At 48.9% G+C, this 15,069-nt stretch overlaps 1 protein-coding gene across 3 annotated transcripts in view; it reads right to left on the bottom strand.

The window, feature by feature from the left end:
• KMT2D (lysine methyltransferase 2D) overlaps window positions 1-15,069 on the bottom strand; it is a 104,903-nt gene that overhangs the window by 55,213 nt on the left and 34,621 nt on the right. For all 3 annotated transcript variants that reach the window (XM_063119945.1, XM_063119946.1, XM_063119948.1), the window contains exons 10-19: window positions 14,186-14,355; window positions 13,452-13,583; window positions 11,190-12,073; window positions 10,890-11,003; window positions 10,024-10,134; window positions 8,054-8,158; window positions 6,724-6,905; window positions 5,266-5,430; window positions 2,963-3,072; window positions 2,240-2,287 (exon numbers count right to left, since the gene is read on the bottom strand). In XM_063119945.1, the coding sequence (XP_062976015.1) occupies window positions 2,240-2,287; window positions 2,963-3,072; window positions 5,266-5,430; window positions 6,724-6,905; window positions 8,054-8,158; window positions 10,024-10,134; window positions 10,890-11,003; window positions 11,190-12,073; window positions 13,452-13,583; window positions 14,186-14,355 (2,021 nt within the window). The remainder of the gene's footprint in view (window positions 1-2,239; window positions 2,288-2,962; window positions 3,073-5,265; window positions 5,431-6,723; window positions 6,906-8,053; window positions 8,159-10,023; window positions 10,135-10,889; window positions 11,004-11,189; window positions 12,074-13,451; window positions 13,584-14,185; window positions 14,356-15,069) is intronic.

Below are 15,069 nucleotides of genomic sequence, written 5' to 3'. Positions count from 1 at the left end.
ACTGCAGTTTTAAACTTTTATATATATATTTTAAAAGTTATGTTTTATGGTTTTAATTGTTGTGAACCACCCAGAGAGCTCCGGCTATTTGGGCAGAATAGAAATGTAACAAATAAATAAATAGGAAACTAGGCAGAGGTTTTACATCCCCTTGTTTTAATCCACTAAATCCATCATCATCTTTTACAGCTCACAACAGTAATCCCCCAAATCTTGGGGCCTACATTCACTGCAGACACAAAACCCCTTGGCTGGGTTAGAGAACCCCCCGTCCTTTATCAAGGCAACATATGGGCAACCTCGTTGTTGGGCAACCTCGATTTTGCAGCGCTGCTCCCGCTAAGGACACTCGGCTTAGAGATGTAAAATTACTGGAAATTTTAAAGCCTTGGGGGGGAAAAACTGGCTTTTTCTTGGTTTTTTTCAGGGGGAAATGGAAATTTTCGGAAAAAATGAAATAATGCAATATTAGCACTTCTTACAGATTGAAAATCACTTTGCTACTTTAGGAACATAATACGTAATTATGTCCAAGTTGGTTTGGCATAAAATTAACATATTTGGTATATTAAAGTACAGTGTATTCAAACAATTATTACAAACTGAATTTACTTTTGATTTTTTTTTTAGTAACAAATGGAGCTACAAGCTCCTGAACTGTAAGGAACCTCTTTGGTTTTGCCAGTTTATGAGCAGGCAAAAAACTATTTTAAAAAACTACAGAAGGAACCATCAACATTAGTAACAGAAAATTATTTATGTCTCCACTAGTCCTCCACAGTGTCAAGCAGACATAAAGCACCCATTCCCACAAAAAGAACTGAAAAAAAGGTGGGGGGGGGACCAAGATGCAATGAATACGCATGAAATTTAATCACTCATTTTCTGAGCCATAGCCATCACTATCAGTTTCAGTCTCTGCTTCCATGGCAGTGCCCCCTAGAGGCAGAAATGCACCTTGCTCTTGCATTTGAGAGTTGTAGTCTCAGTTTGCAACCTAGGACTTGCTTGTCCTTGGTGCACAGAAATTGTAATAATCTGATACTGTACATAGTTTTTAGAAATCATTTGGAGAAGCAAATATCTGAATGCCTTGTCTTAAACATTTTATTCATCATGCTAAAATAAAACATCCCATAATCAATTTCTTCTTCTTTTCAATTTTTCAGGAAAAACCCAAAAAAGGCTTCAGAAAGAAATGGGGGGCGGGAGCGAGGGGAATGTTCTCCCCCCCCCCCCCATTTTCCCATTTTTTTCCCAGGCCTTCACATCTCTAACTTGGCTTCTTTGTACCCAACCCAAAGTTCACTGCCCTCTAGCTCAGATTTGCCAGGCAGGGTTTCTGCATCGTGACACCTGTCCTGAACGTATCAGCATAAAGGAGTCTCATGGGAGGCATATACTCTAAAATTTATTAGCTGCTTCTCTGCATGAAATATACCTACTCATTGCAACGTGCCGATACATGTAGGTGCCAAGCGAACCTAAGGACGTTCGCTTGGCACCTACATTATATGCTTTTAGATGCCAGATGAAGACCTTTTTATTCTCCCAGCATTTTAACAGTCTATAAATAAATTTTAACTTGGTGTTTTAAATTTGTAATTTTGCACTGCTGCTATTTTTATCTGGTTGAGCTTTTATATTGTATTTTATATTATGGTTTTATACTGTTGTTTTATATTTTGAATGTTTTTAATTTTTTGTGAACCGCCCAGAGAGCTCCGGCTATTGGGCGGTATAGAAATGTAATAAATAAATAATAAATAAATACAAAACATACATAAAATCAACTAAAAAGGTTAATTAATAGACTATCAAGTAAAGCTGCAATGAGCAGCAAACTATACATCAGCAATACCACTCCATGGTTCAGTGGTAGAGTATCTGCTTTGCATGCAGAAGGTCCCGGGTTCAATCCCTGACATCTCCGTGTAGGACTGGAAAAGACCCCACCTCTGGAATCCCGGAGAGCCACTTACAGTCACTAAGCTAGGTGGACAAATGTTCTGGCATAAAGCAGATTCCTATGTTCCTAAACCATCTGTGGTTGGGAAAAGCCTTAAAAGGGGAAGAAATAAGAGGCTGGCCTTCTCTTTTGAGAGCCAGAGCCCTGGACGGAAGAAGTCAACAGCCAGCTGGGATCCCCAGCAGCAACAGGCAAGCCCCATGTGGTGCTCCGTAAGACTTGCTCAGTTGCAGGGTGGGTGTATGGGGCATGGATGAGAAAGAGACGTACCTGGCTCCTTGATCTTCACCGGGATAATTTCCGGAGGGGGAACTGGAACTTTATAGGAAAAGGAAGTCAGAAAAGGGGATGACGGCATCATAAACTGTTCAGTACTTTCTGTTCCCCCTCTTCCTCCCACCCATATATAAAAGGACAGACATTCCAGTTTCGATTTTAGAAAGCACGCATTCATCCAACCTTTCTCCGCTGCTCTGCTCCCTGAGCAGTATTCCTCACCAACCTTACACACAGTCATGTCGTCTCCCCATCCAGTCCCAGCAGCCTCCGTGCCATGGTGCCATAGCATCATTATACCCGCCAACCTCTCTACCATTTCCAACTCTCTTCCTCACCTCCATTCGCTGCCACACACACCCTCCATTGTTTCCGCTAACCTGAAGGTACATCCCCCCTCTCACCCCAAACTGGGAGCAGCCGCTACTCTTAATTTCCCACAATGCCCTGGAACAAGACTACACCGGAAGCATTCTGGGAGGTTAAAACGCCAGCCTCTCCTAGAGCCAGCATCCTGGTACTGATTGATGAACTAGAAAACACATTATTTTAAAAAGGGGGCCCAGGAGAGGCATCAGTCTTGCCGGCACACTGGAGCCCTGGCATCTCCCCAAGGGTCCTGATCCCTTTTCCCACTGTCCAGTAGCTGCGGCTGCTTCTTTTAAAATATAGCATAGAGAGCTTGGCTGGAGGCTCTCGCTCCATCCCAGTACTCACCAACAGGCTTGACTACATAGGGCTGACACGAGGTACAGTCAAATCCCTCGTCTGCTGCCTGCTCTACTTCTTCCTCAGTGAAAAGGTTGTCACACACAGCATGCATCCACCTGAGAAGTACGCATAGGGATCAATGCGGCTGGTGAGGGAGCCAGCAGAGAGCCCTGCCACCATGAAGAGCTGGGGCAGGTTCTGCTACCGCGTCACCAAACCTTGCCTCTCTAGGAACAGGACTGTTAGTGCACTGCTCTTTGGGAGGCCAAGGGAGTGAGAGAAAGATAAGACTGGTCATTTTTAAAAAACGAAAAGGGTGGCACCCGTAGGGGCCCAAACCATGGACAGCAAGTTCATAAGCCTATGTTCCTCTTCACACCGTTTCCTTGTGTTCACATGAAGACAGCCTCGGATTAACAAGCTCTTCGTAGAGGAGGAAGAAGAAACCTTTCTCCCTGAGAAGAGCCAGCATGGTGTAGAGATTAGAGTACAGGACTGGGGAACCCAGGTTCAAGTCCCCACTCGGCCATGAAGCTCAATGGACCAGTCACTGACTCAGCCTAAATTACCTCACAGGAGTAGCGAGGATAGAATGGAGAGGAGGAGGATCGTGTTTGTTGCTTTGGACTCCTTGGGGGAAAAGATGGAACATAAATGTAACCAACGGATTATTATTTATTATTACATTTATATCCCACCCTTCCCCCCACCCACCCCGTAAGAAACCCAAGGCTGCTTACATGGTTTTATCCTCACAACAACCCTGTGAAGTAGGTGAGGCAGAGATTGGCCCAAAGTTACCCAATGAGCTTCATGGCCAAGTGGGGACTAGAGCCCAGTTCTCCTGTGTCCCAGTCCAACACTTTAACCACCACACCACACAAATAAATAAATAAGGTGAAGAGGAGTACGGAGCCCCCTGAATGATACATATCCTGTTTTCTAACTACCAAGCGGTAGAATAACCCTTTCCACCTCCTTTTCCAAGTGGACATCATCCATCAGAAAGACAGCATTATGGATGTATTCAGGGAACTAGGAGTCACACCATGACTGCTTATCGTACGCAGCATTTTCAGCCTTCAACAAAAGAAGTTGACTCTGGCATTGTGATGCCCTTTGCTTTCCCAGTGTGACTGCACTGGCCAGAAATAGGGTGAACACAGTCAGGGGCTACAGATTATCACCCCCTATCATGCCCTCACAGGCACTGTGCATTTAACTTTTAACAGAGCAATCCTAGGATTCCTACTCCTGGCGCCGTAGACACTGCTACAACCTCAGAAGGGAGAAACCAACATCAGGCCGTTCCCTTTCCCCTCAGCCCTGCACAGCTGCCGTAGAAAGTGCCACAGTGGCTGCTTCTCCAAGGTTGAAAAATAGAACCACAGAATAGTAGAGTTGGAAGGGGCCTAAGAGGCCACTGAGTCCAACCCCCTGCTCAATACAGGCGTCCCCTTTAAAGCATCCCTGACATATGGTTGTCCAGCTGCCTTTTGAAGGCCTCTAGGGTGGGAGAGCCCACAACCTCCTTAGGTCATTGTCATACCGCTCTAACAGTCAGGAAGTTTTTCCTGTTGTCCAACCAGAATCTGGCTTCCTGTAACTTAAGCCCATTGTGGCCTCCAAAGAGTCCTGTATTGTTATTTTTCGTCACTACCTCCCCGAGTTGGGAGTGGGAAATTCGCGCGCCTGCTGCCTTCCTTGGATGTGGTAGCCAATGACCTCAGAGGAGCTCAGGGAGGGCAGTAAGAGACAGTGTGGGTGCAACAGTGGACTGGGGGGAGGAGAGGCCAGGGCCCATAGGATCCTACAGTCTGTCTGTCGCCATCCACACCCACTGCCTGTAAGTTAGCTAGAGAGGCTCAGAGGCCTATCTAGCAGATTTTTTGGTTAGGGGCAGGGAGGAACAGGAGGCAAAATGGCCTCTGCCCCACCCTGGCTCTTGCCAGCTGGGTATAACATAGACTGAGGGATCCAATCTCAGAGCCCTCTGTCTATCAACAGAGCAACTGCTTTCTCAGTAGCTATTCGACCCCTCTCATTGCTACAAGCCCTCATCATCCCCACTAACAAGAGTAAAAAGGGTTAGTGAGAGCTTGCAAAGTATTATGGGAAAGACAGAGGGGAATTCTATCACCTGAACACTTTTGGATGTCACCCTCCTGAAGTCGGAAAGGTACAGGAGTAAGGCAGCTGCTCCGGGATCTTATTTACAGGAAGGGCCTAATATTACTCATGGTTGTGGATGAGAAGATTGCAATGGTAAAATCATCGTATCAGGTGGGTAAGGAAAACGGGGGGCTTACCGCTCACAGTGCTGACACTGGATTAATAGGTCATCCTCCACATACTTCACCTGGCAGATGGGGCAGGTGACAAGACTGGCGCAGGGAGCACAGTGGGTGTAATTGTTCTGCCATTCACAGTGGAAGCCGGGGGAAACCGCTCCACACTGCACGCAGCACACACACCTGTGAGAAGGAGAAGGGAAGGAGGGGATTGAGGTTGGCTCCATGACCCAATCTACCCACCTCCCTGGCCCAGATGCAAAGGAAGTAGATACCCCCAAATTGGGACAGCAGCCTGAGAGCTCTCCTCTCTACGGTCAGGGCTCTGTGTGTGTACGTGTACACCCCTTTGATCACAGCCACATGCAAACAACCTTAATGCAAGAGCACAATTTACCAGCATCTCTTAGCTTAGAAGCCATAGGAGAGGCATTTCAACTTTTTAGAATATGAGAAAGAACTGTACAAAAACTGGGAAAACCCCACAACAACTGGTGCTTGGGGCTAAGGGAAGGGGCCTGATCTTCTGGAGAACCCCAGAGAACAAGGCTGAGACCCCTGGATGGCTGGATTTTGCCCCCAGGCTTTAGGTTCTGCACTCCTTTATTAAACAAATAATAAATGGAGGTAAATCACCTCCTTGTACAAAAATATTTACTTATGTGTATAATTGGAAAACATAATGTACAGTTTATATTGCCATAATGGCTTTCAAAGGATCTGGGATACATGTTATTGAACCTCTCTATACAAAAACACAACCTATGTTTTGTATATATACATCTGTTTAGCCCAATTATTAAGAAGATTAGGTACATTCTCCAAGTTCACAATCGAAGAGCAATGCTTAGCCTCATTTCTGCATTTGATAAGTGCAGGAAACATAACTTTACCAAAACGTGCGGCCCATTGGGAGGTGACAAGGTGGGACAATTAGGGCATTTTTTGGTCCAGAATGAGAATTTTGTTTCAGTTCACAAATCACTCAAAACTGACCCGTTCCCAACCCTGAAAGGGAGCACATGTTCTCCAAAAATGTCCGCAAAGTCCTGAACTTGCAGTTGCGTCTGCAAAATGCATACCTTTAAAAATGTGCAACTTTAAAATGCACACTTTAGAAAGCCTTGCTCATGCTTTAATGGGGGGAAAGAGTGCATACGTTTAAAGATTACAACTTTTAGGATGGGCATTTTTAAAGTTAAAGTTCTTTTTTTAAATATTGCATTTTCACGCTTTAGTCAGCAGGGGGAAAGTGCACACTTTGGGTAAAAAGCACATTTTCCGCATTCAAATAAACTTGGGGGGGGGGGGGGGGAACAGATCCCAAACAAGAGCAGGAGCAAGCGGAACTGTGCTTTGAAGTAACGTTTGGAGAAGTTCAGTGAGCTCGAGCATCCTTTGTCGGGAGTTCCAATTTGGTTTGCAGCATGGAAGTCTTCCCCTTCCAAGCCTTCTCCAGAAGACCTGGTCTCTCACCATTTACACTTCCAGCCGCCCTTGGGCACCGTGTTGAGAGGCGGGTCCAGGCAATACGTGTGGTAACTGATGTCACAGTCGTCACAGAGCAAGAGGCGGGAGGGGTCAGACGCTTTGCCACAGACCTCGCACACGATGCATTCCACACAGCGCCAGCCCTTGAGCAGCATCACCTTGGTAATCTTTTCAGACAGGGAAGAAGAAGGCACATACGGAGATAAAGGGGACCCGCCCTATTGTGGCGGAAGGACTGGAGGGCCCCCCTTGGAAGGGCCACAGCTCTTTTTGGGATTCAACGTGTACGGAACCCTCAAGGTTTGGTTCCTCTCCTGTGGTTCCCTTCCTTGGGTCTCGGATGTTGCTGGCCTACAACTCCCATCCCCCCCACAGTCAGATGGCCACTGGTCAGGGATGATGGGAGCTGTAGTTCAAAAACATCTGGGGCCCATGGTTGGGAGCCAGGGCTCCATGTTCTTTGAATTGGCTGCCTCCCACACTGCACATGGATAACCCCCTCAGGCCTGCTATCCAGGCCAGATTGCAGGGAACAAGGCAAAATGACTCCTTGACCCACATAATTATCCTGCAAAGAAATGTGTGTCATTTCCTAGTCATGTCTCAGCAACCAAACCTTGCAGGACGCTTGCAGTTCACATCCCAGGGGCCTAGTAGGTTTTTCAGAGGTCAGGATGTACAACAGGTGATCTTAGTACAGCTTCCCATTTTCTTCACAGCCCCCGTACCACTCCCATTCATATGTCCATTTTGCTTCCCTATAAAACATATTACCTAAGTACCTAACTCAGGGGTAGGTGACATTTGGCAATTTGAGAAACTCTTCTGGGCACCACCACAAAATGGCTGCCATGGGAGGCATGGCAAAGGACAAGTAAACTGCCCCAAAGGGGACTCTGCCCAAGGGCCAAGGTGGGGTCTGAGCCCCAACACACAAAACACACCCAGAGTTCTCAACACCAGCAGGACCCTATTTCATGGTAACCCCAGCTGCCAGTAAGAAAATAGGTTAATTGAAAGAACAAATGCGTGGGAATGGGTAAGGCACCTTGGTAGGTGCCACGAAATGTGTCTGGGGCTGCAATGGTGCCCACGGGCACCACGTTCCCTAACCCATTTGACAAAAAGAAAATCTCAGCAACCACCCTTCAAAAACGCAAACAGGATTTTCCAAATTCAGGCGACTTTATTGGATCATCAGACAATGCACGTCATAATTTGCTCAAGTCTATCTACGCTTGTTGCAGAATGTGGGGGGTTTTCAGTGCAGAGTTCAATCCCTTGGGGGCAGGGAGAAAATCAGAGCAGGCCTTACCTTGCTGTTGACACAGTAAGGATGGTAACACTGAGAACACTGGGAACATGCCAGGAGATGGCCCTCAGCACCACGGCCAAAGCTACCACACACTACACACATGTCCTGTCAGGGAGGAGAGATAGATTAGGGTCAGGAGAAAACACTCTTCCCTGCTTCCATGTTTTTTAGTACATTATCCTGCCTTTTTTCCTCCAAGGAACCCAAGGCGGCGTATATAATCCTCCTCCTCTCTATGTTATCCTCACAACAACAACCCTGTGAGGTAGGTTGGGCTGAGAGTCTGTGACTGGCCCAAAGTCACCCAGTGGGTTTCCATGGTCGAGTGGGGACTAGAACCCGGATCTCCCGACTCCCAGTCCAACACCTTAGCCACTACACCACACTAGATCTCATTAATATTCTGCCTCCTCTGCAGGTTCTTGGTCAGGGTCAGGCAACCTGGAACCCTCTAGATAGTTTGAACTATAACTCCCAGCATCCCCAGCCAATGGTCAGGAATTCTGTGAGTTGTAGTCCAAAACATCTAGAGGGCACCAAGCTGTTGCCCGTGTGCTAGGCATTTTACAACCAACTACCCTCACCAGAAAAAGGGATGTGAACCAATAAGAGAAGTTGTATAACACTGTCCTGCGTAATTAAATAATGTTAATCAATTCACAAGTCTTCAACTGAGGCTTTTGAACGGGACTATTTTTTTTTCCTGAAGTATGAATTCACAATAATAAACAAAAGCTACCATTTGTCATTAGAATGGAAAAGGGTCAACTTTCCATGGAAAGAAAGCATGAAAATATGGAATATACCATATTATAGTCATAAACCAAACAGGCGTCAATAATAAACAAGTTCAAAGCCTGTCAGTACTGGAGGAAATCCAGGCTTTATAGAAGTCTATGGTGCGACCACACTTGGAATACTGTGTACACTTCTAGTCACCGCACCTATAAAAATGGGACACCACAGAGCTGAAAAACATGCAGAAAGGGGCAACCAAGATGAAGCAAGTCCCCTATGAAAAAAGATGACAACTTTTGGAGTTTTTAGCTTGGGAGAAAAGTGAACAAGGAGGAACATGTTGAGGTTTATGAAATTATGCATGGGGTCGAGAAAACAGATAGGGAGATGTTTTCCTCCCGCTCTCATCATGCGAGAACCTAGGATCATCCCAGGAAACTGAATGGTGGGAGACTCAGGAGAGTCAAAAGGAAGTACTTCTTCACACAGCGGATGATTAAACCATGGTGTTTTGCTACCCCAAGATGCCGTGAAGGCCACCAACTTGGACAGCTTTAAAGGGGAAGCGGAGACATCCATGGAGAATAACGCTATTGAAGGGGTACTAGTCCTGATGGCTAGATATTACCTCCCACCAGGATCAGAGGCTGCACGCTTCTCAATATCAGCTGCTGGGGAACACAAGCTAGTGGAGAGGGCTATCGTCTCCTTGTCCTGCTTGTGGGCTTCCCATTAGGGCAGCCTTCCTCAACCTGGGGCGCTCCAGATGTGTTGGACTACAACTCCCAGAATGCCCCAGCCAGCTGGCTGGGGCATTCTGGGAGATGCAGTCCAACACATCTGGAGCGCCCCAGGTTGAGGAAGGCTGCATTAGGGCATCTGGCTAGCCATTGTATTACTATTATTATTTATTTATAAAGCACCATCAATGTACATGGTGCTGTACAGCTGCCGTGGCCTCCAATGCTTATTAGAAAGAGCCAGGGTTGCACTCAGAAAGGCCAACAGCTCAAGCCCTCCATGGCAGCAGACTTGCTTCGAATCTCACATCTTCGCCTCTCGCCAGTGTCTCCACTCCACCCATGCACCCAGAAAAGAAAAAAAAACCCATCGGGGCAAATCTTTGCTGACATCTACTTCATCAGTGCAGTTAGAGATCAGCTGAAGCTTGGAGCCCTCATGCACGTGTCAGGGTCCCCCCCCCCTTTTTAAACTACGTATTCCATATCCACCTGCATCAACACAAATTTGTCTGTGTTGGAGAAGAGCACCACGGTGTTTTGCATCGTGTCGTCGTCGTCGTCGTCATCCTCCTTGCTTGGGGAGCTGTCGATATCGGCGAGCTTGGAGGGGAGAGAGAGCATGAAAGAACAGGGTGAGCCGGCCGTTCCTGGTGCTCAGACTGCCACCAAGATTCTAGAGGGAAAGAACCTATACATATACACACACACACACACCCCTCTTCAGTCCCTGCTACAGGGGAGAAGGCCCTTGCCAGCTCCCACATAGCACGCACACACGTGTGTCTCCCTCTGCTCTACTCCCCACCCTGTATACTTCTGCCAGCTAATTGTTGGTAGGGCGGCCATGCTCCCGGCGGGACAAAACTCCTACCCTTTTAAAGAGCACACACAGGAAGGCAGAGATCTCCACAGGTGCAGCTTCTCAGTGTGGCAGGAAGAGGGGAAGCAACATCTGCTGAAAAATGCCCTGCTCAGAAGCACTTAGAAAGGGAAAGCCCCATCTCAAGTAGAACATGGCAAGCCCACATGAGAGGGGATACTGAGAAAAGTCCTTGAAACTGAAGAAGAAAGAGGTGGGGATGATTCCTTCAATAAGCACACAGGGCTAGTCAAGGGGAACTAATTAGGAGCTGGGGTAGTTCAGGAAAGGCTTCCTTTCCATCTTTAAGCCCAACCACATGCCGTAACTAGGGGGGAGCTAGCCTAGCAACTGCCTACTGCTCCTTTAGAGAGGCCGCCATCCTCGCATTTAGGATCAATATAGCTTCCCTTGGCCTGGGTAACGCCCAGACTCATCCCCACCTACCCTCCCACCCACCTCCCAAGAGGCCCCTGCCTGCCAAAGCTGCCCCTACCGCCAATGTCTCGATGGAAGAAGTGGTGGATTTCAACCGCGACCGGCCCCGCCCTCGGCCTGTGTGGGACCCTCCCCGAGGCCGTCTCCTCCCAGGAAAACTGCTGCTGCGACCCTACGACCAGAAGGAAAAAGAGGGGGAGGGGGAAATTATGTGTAGAGACGTAGAGGTGGTATTGGGGAGTGCGCCCACCCTCCCACTTCACCGTCCTTCATCCAGTACTCCCACACGCCTAGGGGAGGGGCTGTCCAGTGTGGGAAGCCCCTGGCAAAGACCAGCCGGTCACAGGAGTCAGGTTACCTGCTTGACACGGGAGCGGGCCGGGGAGCTGCGCCGCCGTCCCTTCTCGCACTCGCCTTTCACATCAAACGGTAAGGAGTCGTCCATGTCACCCATGGGCAAGGAGGCGCCATCTTCCCTCTGTAGGCTGACATCTGTGGAAGTCAGGCCACCCATCTCCAAGGAAAGTGAGCCCCCGCCTTCGTGGTACGGGGAGGCGAAAGGGAGCTCAGAGCCTGGGAAGCTGCTGGCACTGGCATCACCCTGGCTCAGGTTCGAGATCTCGTTCACAATATCCGACTTAAGCAAGTGGTGGGGCCTCAAGGGGGCCGGGGCCGGGCCTGCTTCCTCATCTCCGCCTGGCCCTCCCTCTAGCGGGTTGGCAGCCCCATAGGCCTCCATGGGGGTGGATGTGCTGCCCAGCAATTCCCCCTCCACAGGCGAGGGAGAGCGCTTGGGTTCACTGGCAAAGCTGAGGCGAGACTCATGGGGCTCTGGCCCGACAGGGGCCTGCTGTTCGTCTGGGGCCTCCTCCTCACTCAGCTGTGGGGAGAATCTCTCCTCAAGCTCCATCTTGCGCGGTGCGGCCTCCTCTTCTTCCTCCTCCTCCTCCTCCTCCTCTTCCTCCTCCTGACTGGGCTGGACTCTGTTGCTGACAGGGCTGTCGAGGACAGGTGCCTCCGTCCCTGTGTCCATGGGCTCCTCGCTGGGCTCTCCTTCCTCAGCAGCTTCAGGGGAACCAACTTTGAGAGAGCCAAGCAGAGGGCCCGCGGGAGAGGAGCGGGTAGAGGGGGCGGACTCGCCATGGCTCTCCGGGAGTTCTCTCTCTACGGGCAGCAACTCAACGGCGGGATGCTCTTTGGCACCGAGCGACGGCTCCTCAGGGTGGGCAGGCGACACCGGATCTGAGAGGTGGACAGAGAGATCGGAAGTGGCGGGTGAATAAGCCACTAATAGGAAGGAGCAATTCCCACACGTATGAAGAGGGCGGAGAATGGCGTTCCTCTGATCAGAGACAAACATGGAACAAAGCTATACACTAACTCAGGGGTGCAGAAACTCTTTTAACCCGAGGAGCGGGGTGGGTGGGGGGTGGATGAAGCAAATTCCTTTGGTGGAGGAGCAAAGGCAAAAGGGAGTGGAGCCAAAAATACTGGAATACTATAGCTTAAAGCTCTTATTGCCAGTAACTAAGCCTCATCTTTTAGAATGGGGGGGGGGGTTGCAGAAAAGTTGGGAAACCACCAAACCACTGGTGTTTGGGAGAAAGCAGCACGGCCTTTTGGGGAACCTGACGGGGACACCAGGCCTGAGGTTTTGCACCCTTGCACTAACACTAACCCCATCCACAGAAAATGTCTATTTTGCCTAATTCACTGCTGTTACCATTGTGCTGCAATTAAGAAGACTATGGCTGTGTTCAGAAGACACCTTAAACCATGGCTTTAACCATGGTGGTTAAGCCAGAAAGCCAGGCTGTGTTCAGAAGACACCTTAAACCATGGCTTAACCATGGTGAATAAGTTTTTTGGCTTTATTCACTGTGGTTAAAGCCATGGTTTAAGGTGTCTTCTGAACACAGCCTGGCTTTCTGGCTTAACCACCATAGTTAAAGCCATGGTTTAAGGTGTCTTCTGAACAGGGCATATAAAAAAGAAAGAGAACTTTCAACTGGATGGTGGGCTAAGCTCCACCTGCAGCAGCCCCACAGGTGACTTCCTGACTCCAGACTAGAAAGAATGCGCTGCCCAATGCCCACATCCGTTGATCCGCTTGGAGACGAGGTGCACTCTACACGCGAGCCATGAGAAGACCTTGCATGCGCTGGCGCTGCTGCGAAGTGAGAAGCCCAACTTCTAAAAATTCCTTAACAGAGCTACAGCCCCTAGAGCGTTCAGGGGCTTCTTGCGACCACACTTGCTGCCATGGAAGGAACTTTTAAAACACAGCACCTTCCAGTCATATCACCGGCACAAGTAAAGGCTTTACCACAGCTTGGACTATGACTCCCTATCATCCCAGCCAGCACAGGCATTGTAGTCCAATGTTTCTGGAGGGCATTAAGTTGAGGAAGGCTAAATCTAAAGGCACCTGGTTGTCCACCATACGGGAAACAGAATGCAGGACTTTGGTCTGACCTACCAAGGCAATTCTTATGCTCTTAGAATCATGCCAAGTAAGCGTATACAAAACGACAGATTCTGAATGTAGAATTTGACTTGTGTTTGGGGTCGTGTGTGTGCTAGAATCTAGCGCCACCCCAGATATGTCCCTTAAACTCACCTGGTGGTACTGGGGGAGGGGGTGGTGGAGAAGGGGCCTTTTCGGGCTCTAACCGTGTCTCCACTTCCATTTGCTCCTGCCCTGCAGGGGCCTCTGCATCCACACTGGCCAGCTCTAGAGGCTGATCTCCATCTGGAACAGGAAGTGACACAATGGGGCAGCTCGCTTCAAGGACCTGCCGGTGGCTCAAATCAACCCTACCTCCCAAAACAACATACAGTGCAGCTCCCGCCCCGCCAGGCCCCAGCAAAGCCAGAGCTCAGCCCTCCTCACACCCACCCCACACAGGGGTAAACTGGATATGGAGTGGGGGGGAACAGGATGGCAGCAAGGTCTTTTTGCTGGGCTCTTGCCAGTCAGAGCCCTGTTCATACACAGGTACGGCTTGGAGTACACCAAAGATGGTAAAGCAAGAAACAAAACAAAAAACCATTTGCAAAGTCAGAGTGGCACTAAAACTCATTAACACACTGCGTTCAGGTCGTCCGTTTCACCTCAGTACCACGTCCCTGGGACGTTCCGGTTTGAAACAGGACGCCCGGCAACTGCCACAAAAGCAAGTGGTATTCGTGTTCTAAAGTAGGGACAAGCAATGATTCTTTGCAAGTTGAGCCGCAGTTATGAAAGGTGCACGCCGATCATTATTTCTCTTTAAGAGAGCATCTACCGCCTCCCTCATCTGGCAAAAAGTGGCTCCGAATAAGAAGTGGTAAAGCCAGGAGAGAGTGACTCACCAGTGGGCTTCTCGCCACATGCCAAGGGCACCGGCTCTTCTTGGTGCAAACTGACAGGGCTGCCGTGGCTTTCTGGGAGCCCTTCGTTGGCCACTGACGCTTCCTCCAGCGGCTGTTTGGGGGATGCCGGCTTGTCTGTAGTGGGGATGCAGCTTGCTGGGGGAACGTGCCTGAGAGGTGATGATGAGAAAGAGAAAACCTGGTTGAGACCTCCCCTTCAGCGTTCTACAGCGTTTGTGAGAGTTCAAATCACTTCGCATTCGTTTTCTATCATCCTTACAATAACTCTGCGAGGTGTGCCGCTATTATGATCCCTACATTGGAGATGGTTGAGGGGAGCGCACAGCAGCAGGGAGGTGAAACAGAGATGGAGTGGCAGGTTTTGTGGCAGAAGCATGCTTGAACCGGGGGCCTCCTCTTTACAATGCAGCCTCTCGGCCACTACAGTGCACTAACTCTCAACAGTCATATCTGGAGACTTTTTGGAATCCTTATGCCATCCAATAAAGCTGCACCTAACATTAACGGTGAGGGATCCATTTTTTAAAAACTCAGTAAAATCTGGCATCTCACATAAAATAAATAATAATATATTTATTAATTTATTTCTTACCTGCCTCTCCCTCTGGATCAAGGTGGGGTAGAACACCAAATATAAAACACCATAAAAGAGTGGAAAGTGCAGAAGTGTTCACCCTATGGAAGGCTCTTGGGACAGGGACTTTACCATTTGTGCTCTGATGGAGCAGGAACACCCAGCGATGGGAATTTCTCCTATGCGCCAGTGGAAACAGAGCTTGTAGAAGCTTCAAACATCCACTGGAGGGAGACACCCTCTCTGTTTAAGGAGTACCACAGTTGAGGCTTAGGGACGTCTGAGGTTT

The sequence above is a fragment of the Elgaria multicarinata genome, chromosome 3 (assembly GCF_023053635.1).
Source record: "Elgaria multicarinata webbii isolate HBS135686 ecotype San Diego chromosome 3, rElgMul1.1.pri, whole genome shotgun sequence".
NCBI lineage: Eukaryota > Metazoa > Chordata > Lepidosauria > Squamata > Anguidae > Elgaria > Elgaria multicarinata.
Note: the sequence above shows the minus strand (reverse complement) of the source record. Positions and strands in the feature narration are given on the sequence as shown.